The sequence below is a fragment of the Typopeltis vanoorti genome, chromosome 3, assembly GCF_054136105.1.
Source record: "Typopeltis vanoorti isolate ZY-2024b chromosome 3, IOZ_Tvanoo_1.0, whole genome shotgun sequence".
NCBI classification, from domain to species: domain Eukaryota; kingdom Metazoa; phylum Arthropoda; class Arachnida; order Uropygi; family Thelyphonidae; genus Typopeltis; species Typopeltis vanoorti.
This window is the reverse complement of record NC_143551.1, coordinates 111,860,449-111,866,448: the sequence shown is the minus strand read 5'-3', so window position 1 is coordinate 111,866,448 and position 6,000 is coordinate 111,860,449. Positions and strand designations below refer to the sequence as shown.

The following is a 6,000-nucleotide window of genomic DNA, read 5'->3' as shown; positions in this document are numbered from 1 at the left end:
GCTCTATATATATATTTATTTATTTTATTTTTTATTTTTTCTAATGCTAGTTTAGGATGTTATACAGGTTGTAGATGGGTCCTCCACATTCTTGAAATGGTGAGGCCATCATTTATTAATTAGTGTTATGATGATGATGATGTTGTTATCAGATGATCGCTGAAGAAATAAATCGCTTCTGTCATTATGACAAACAAACAAAATTCATTATCTGATTTTTGGAAATTTTTAAGTTTCAGAGTTAAATATTTTGACATTTGGTTAAAAAACAATATTAGGCATTTATTATCATTTCTTTTTAACCGTTTATGACATCAAGATGAAGTGTTTGAGGTCTTCTTCTTCGTGTTCACTTTACTGCTTTTCTTTATTTATTTTATTTGAAGAATTACGTTTGCGACATAAATTTATTTCTTCAGTGGGGGCGCTTCGATGTTAGGAAGTAAGATGGAGAAACGGGATGGATGTTTCTTGGGATTTTGATGGTGTTATGATAGTATTCTAATTTTTATTTATAAGACGCTTAAGAAGTATAGATTTTCAATGGCGGCTACTTTAGACAGTTATATAAATCGTATCCTTCATTTATGTTTATTTCGATTACTAGAAATGTTTTATGCATGAGTAACTTGAATGCATTGCACATTATTTAATTACATATTACACATACAATGGATTTACTAGTCTTGTTTCACGTAGGTATCATAGTAATCTCTAAAACATTTCTTTCTAACAAACTCATTATATTAAAACCATTGTTTATATTTTCATCCTTCATACAAATGTTATCCTTCATACAAATGTCACAGTACTGAATAATACGAACTTTTGCGTCTCCCTGTATTGAGTGATGGAAAATGTTAATTTACTTACCTATGAAGTCATCTTTGAATTTTGTATGTATTGTAAGAAAAACACTGAACTTTTCATTAAAGGTGAGTATTTATGAGGTAGGTTCCAAAAGTTTCTTGGCTGACATACAAAATTCGCGCCAATTTTAAAACACTGTGCATGACAGATAGCACCATCTATGCAGAGCTTTAGTATACAGTTTCAAATGTCAACCTTTGTCATTCAGTTGGAGGCAATTGTTTGACTAACACATAGCACACTAAGTGGTTGTAATGCTAAAAATAGATTATACCATGTTGTGATAAAGTATTTCTACAAAGAAGGGTTTCCCCCAAGTGCTATCAAACAGCAATTGGATGGTGTTTATGGGGAAGCTTCTCATTCATATTCCACCCTGAAGGAATGGGCTAAACAGTTTTGCCTATGAAGGAAGAGAGAAAGAGAGAGAGCATGGAAGATGATCCTCATGATGGCTGGCCTGTAGAAGTGATGACTGAGGTAAATGTCTGTTGTTGAGGAACTGCTCAATGACAGATGGCTGAAGCTGAAAGAAATCTCAGCAAGGTTGGGGACTTTCTGTAACAAACATCTTCTGCATCATTCATGAAAAGATTCACATGACGAAGGTTGTGTAAGGTGGGTGCTCCGACTGCTGTCTTCAAATCAGAAGGAGCATTGTGTGACCTATTCCTGCAACTTTTTAGAGCTTTGTAAAGGGGAATCAGAGAGAAGTGCTGGAATCTATTATCACTAGGGATGAAACCATGGCCCTTTATTATGAACCTCTTTCCAAAAGGAATCCATGGAGTGGCTCAAACCAAGCGAAGCACTGCCAAAAAAAGCCAAGGTCATTCAGTCCACCAAGAAGATCATGGCAACAGTCTTTTGGGATTGCCAGGAAATTGACTTCAAAGAAAGGAATACCACTTTGAATGCAGAATATTATACTTCACTCCTGCACAAACTGTGCGATGCCATAAAGGAGAGGTAACGAGGAATGCTGAGTCATAGTGTTTGCCTGCTTCATGACAATGCTCCTGTTCATATGGCTATTATTGTGAAGGCTGCATGCGGTAGTCAATGGATGCTGTTGCATCTATTGTCTACTACCTCTTCTTGAAACTCAAGGAAGAAAATTTGCAGATGACAATGAGGTGAAAGATGCAGGTTTAGGCCATTTTTTAGACAAAAGTTTATGTTATGTAAAGATTATGTTGAAAAGTGACACAGTTGTTTTCTTTCAATCACCTCTAAAAGTTAGTCAGGCTGGAATCTTATGGAACCACCCTCGTAGATGGCCATACCACCTTAAATTAGCTCTGCTCACACATTCTTGAATGCTACATTGTCAAGGGCTTATATTTATGATAATGGCTCCCTCCAAAAATCGACAGAAAAATTATAATTTTCTTACTGTTTTTTGTTGATTTAAGTAGATTAAGGTATAAAAAATAGGATACATCCCCTAAAAAGACTTGTAGAGGCCTGCTTCATTTTGTTTTGTCAAATGTGATGTGTGTTATCTTTCTTTTTTTTTTTTTTCTGTTTGTTTACGATTTGGATTTTAGTCAAATGACCAGGTTATGTTTCTAGGTTTTTTTTTTTTTTTTTTTTTTCATTTCCAATGTGAGTTTTTTTTTTTTTTTCATCATCATCATCAAATTCCTGACATGTACCCTTAAGGGGTGTACAGGATATGATAGTACTACATGAAAAAAATTACATCATTACTAACTTCCTATCTACAATTTTCCTCCAAATCAGTCTGTTACTTGTCAAGACTCCAACATTATCAGATCTTATATTTCTGTCGTCTAAGGCACTTTGTACCGTATCAATCCACCTATATCTTGGTCTTCCTTTGGGTCGTTTTCCTGCCAACCTGGCAGTGAACACGGGTTTTGCTAATCTTTCTTCGCCCATTCTGTTTAAATGACCATACCACCTGAGATTAGCTCTGCTAACGCATTCCTGGATGCTGACAATGTCAAGTTCTTTCCTAATATCTTCGTTTTTAATATGACTTTGCCATTGATGCCATCTGTTCACGCCTATAATCTTTCTCAGGACTCTCATATCTGCGGTCTCTAGTCTTTGGTCAAGTGTTTTACTTCTGACCCAGCTCTCAGATCCATAAGTTAAAACTGGTTTGAACACTGTCTTGTATACAGCTAATTTAGTGTTCTGACTAATTTTTCTCTTATTCCATATGAATTTATTCAATTGACTTCCCACTATACCAGCTTTGCTGATTCTGTTGTCTATTTCTATATTGAATTTACCATCTTCACTAAAAATCGTGCCTAAGTAGCTGAAATGTTTTACTTGTTCCACAGGTTCTCCATTCACAACACAGTTGACATTTTTAATGATTCTGCCTATTTTCATTGTCTTTGTCTTTTTATTGCTGACCTTCACCATATCTATTACAACTGCTATTCAATTTAGTCAGAGAATCTTGCAGACTTGTAGCAGATGTTATTTAGAAGTATAACATCATCTGCATAAAGCAAAGCGCTGACATTAACATCTCCAATTCTGATATCATGTTTAATACCACTTTCCTTCATAATGTGATCCATATAGATAATGAATAACAGAGCAGATAATGTACATCCTTGTCTAACACCAGATTTAACATTAAACCATCTTCCTGTACTTCAATTCTAACTGCTGACTTACAACTCAAAAAAGACTAAATATTGCTTTTTTTTTTTTTTTGGTATGCATTTTCATTGACTTTAAATGGTTAGGTTAAGGTTTCGAGGGCCACAGGCCTGATGCATTTGTTTTTAGGTGCTGACATTACTATATTTGAACAATTTTTTGTGTTTTAAAAGTTGCTTTCTGTGGTCTTGAAAAAAATACCATTTTTGTGGTACTTAAAAGGACATTTTTTTTAACCTTGAAAAAGACTTTTTTTTTTTAAAAAAAAAAAAGATATTTCTATATCTGGGATATAATATGGTTTCAACTCTCACACAATGCAATTGATTTTAAAATTGAATGGTCATCCAAAAATTTGAAATAATCACATTCATTCTGAATTATTCCATAAAAAGAATATAATGTTACCTCGCAGTCAGGACATCTGCTATTATATACAAAATTGACTTGAAGTTGAAGCCTGTCTGTTAAAAAAACAGACAAAACACTTGTATTCTAAATAGCTACTATTCATTACATGACTATTTATGGAAATGAAACACGTGACAGTGTGATATGGCGGTTGAGTTATACAGTTCGAGAGTATGAAAACAAGCTTTTAGCAAAACAAGTGTTCTTTGCCAGGAAAAAGACCCAGATGAATACCAAGATGTAGATAGATTGATGCAGTAAAAAGGACCTTCAAATTTGACAGAAATATAAGATCTGATAATATTGGAGTCTTGACAGATAACAGATAAATTTGGAGGGAAATTATTGACCAGAAGTTAGTAATGGTGTAATTTTTTCATGTAATACTATCATAATTATGCTGTACACCCTTTGAAGGTACATATCAGGAATTTGATGATGATGATCATGATGAGAGTGCGAAAGTTAAGGTTTTTGCCTTGCAACAGTAAAGGATGTTGATGCAAATATCGTCTTCTGGTTAGTAAACAAACAAGTGCTATTTCATGTTTTTTTTTTTTTTTTGTAAATATTTTTGTCATTTTGAAGTATTTATACTTGGAGTCGAATAAAGAAATGTGAAAAAAAATCTTAATTTTTCTGTTAAGTTTTGGAAGCAGCTGTTCTTGTAAATATTTGCCATGGCAACTTTTTTTCCAAGGTGGTATGCCACTTAAATAGAATGGGTGAGGAAAAGTTCAGAGGATAATTGCAATGTCGAAGCGAATGTCGACATAAAAGGATGTCATTTTTGCCTCTTTATAAGACCACATCTCGATTATTGTGCACAGATTTGATCTCCCGGGTTCCAAGGGGATAAAAAAAAAAAAAGCTGTGGAAAGGGTGCAAAGAAGAGTGAGTTGCAAAGATTATATCGGGATTATGAGATTTAGATTACGAGGACAGATTGTGAGTATATGGTTTACTGACATTGGTTAACATGAGAAAGGGGGTGGGGAGATATGATAGAGGTCTATAAACTTTTGAATGGATGGTATAGGATATCATCTGATGAAATTTTCTGTTATATGGAATGTGGGGAGACAACACGGATTATCCATGGAAGTTAAATTTGTTCAAAGTCACAAAAGGGGTAAAAGCATATCAGGTTTTTCTCTGACAGAATAATGAGTGAAATAGTTTGCCTTTAGTGGTTGTGAGTGCAACTAGTGAATGAATTTAAGGGAAGGTATGACAGCTCGTTTGGATGATTTATAGCCTCCCACAATGAGTATTTGACTCCCTGGGGGGGGGATCCTCAGATAATAGTAATAATAAAATAAAGATACCAAGAAATTATATACTTGGTTTAATCTTTTATCCAAGTGTAAAACAAGTTTGCTCCTAAACTATTTTCAGGAGTGGGGCAACTCGTATATAGAAGCTTATGACTTCACTTGCCTTAGTATCTAATGTAAAGTGCATATCCTTATAGGTATGTATAATGCTATGCATTATGGGAAAGGTCACTTCCCAGACTGGTTTCAAGCTTTATTGAGGTCTCATGAGTGGGAGCTAGACCCAGAATGATACCAAAGGTTGAAGTAAAGCAGAAGTCATATTTTCATATATGAGTTGCCAAAAGGTGTCACATCATATTATAAAATTACATTGGATTAGAGATAGAGTTTTTCCACTTGGTCATAAATTAAAATAAAGATACTTGGTTTAATCCTTTATCCAAGTGTAAGGAAAAAATTTGTCTGAAAAAAACTTCTAACAACTATCTCTAATCCAGAGTATTTTTATAATAAGGTGTGACATCTTTTGGCAACTCATATATGAAAATATGACTTCTGCTTTACTTCAAACTTGGTATCACCTCAGGGTTTGGCTCCCACTGATGATATCTCAGTAAAGACCAAAACCAATCTGGGTAGTGATCTGTCCCATAATGCATAGCATTATAGATACCCGTAAGGATATTTGCTTTGCATTATGGGATACTAAGGCAAGTGAAGTCATAAGCTTCTATATATACGAGTTACTCCAGTCCTGAAAATACTTCAGGCGCAAACTTGTTTGCTTGCA

At 34.4% G+C, this 6,000-nt stretch overlaps 1 protein-coding gene across 3 annotated transcripts in view; it reads left to right on the top strand.

The window, feature by feature from the left end:
- The first annotated feature begins 434 nt into the window (after positions 1-434).
- Positions 435-6,000, top strand: part of LOC150108469 (U6 snRNA-associated Sm-like protein LSm8) — a 107,749-nt gene continuing 102,183 nt past the window's right edge. The window contains exons 1-2 of one of the 3 annotated variants that reach the window (XM_090390800.1): positions 464-574; positions 810-935. In XM_090390800.1, the coding sequence (XP_090246926.1) occupies positions 858-935 (78 nt within the window). In that variant the 5' untranslated portion in view covers positions 464-574; positions 810-857. Of the gene's footprint in view, positions 696-809; positions 936-6,000 lie in introns of all 3 variants that reach the window. The other 2 variants (XM_090390801.1, XM_090390802.1) reach the window with 2 other exon arrangements.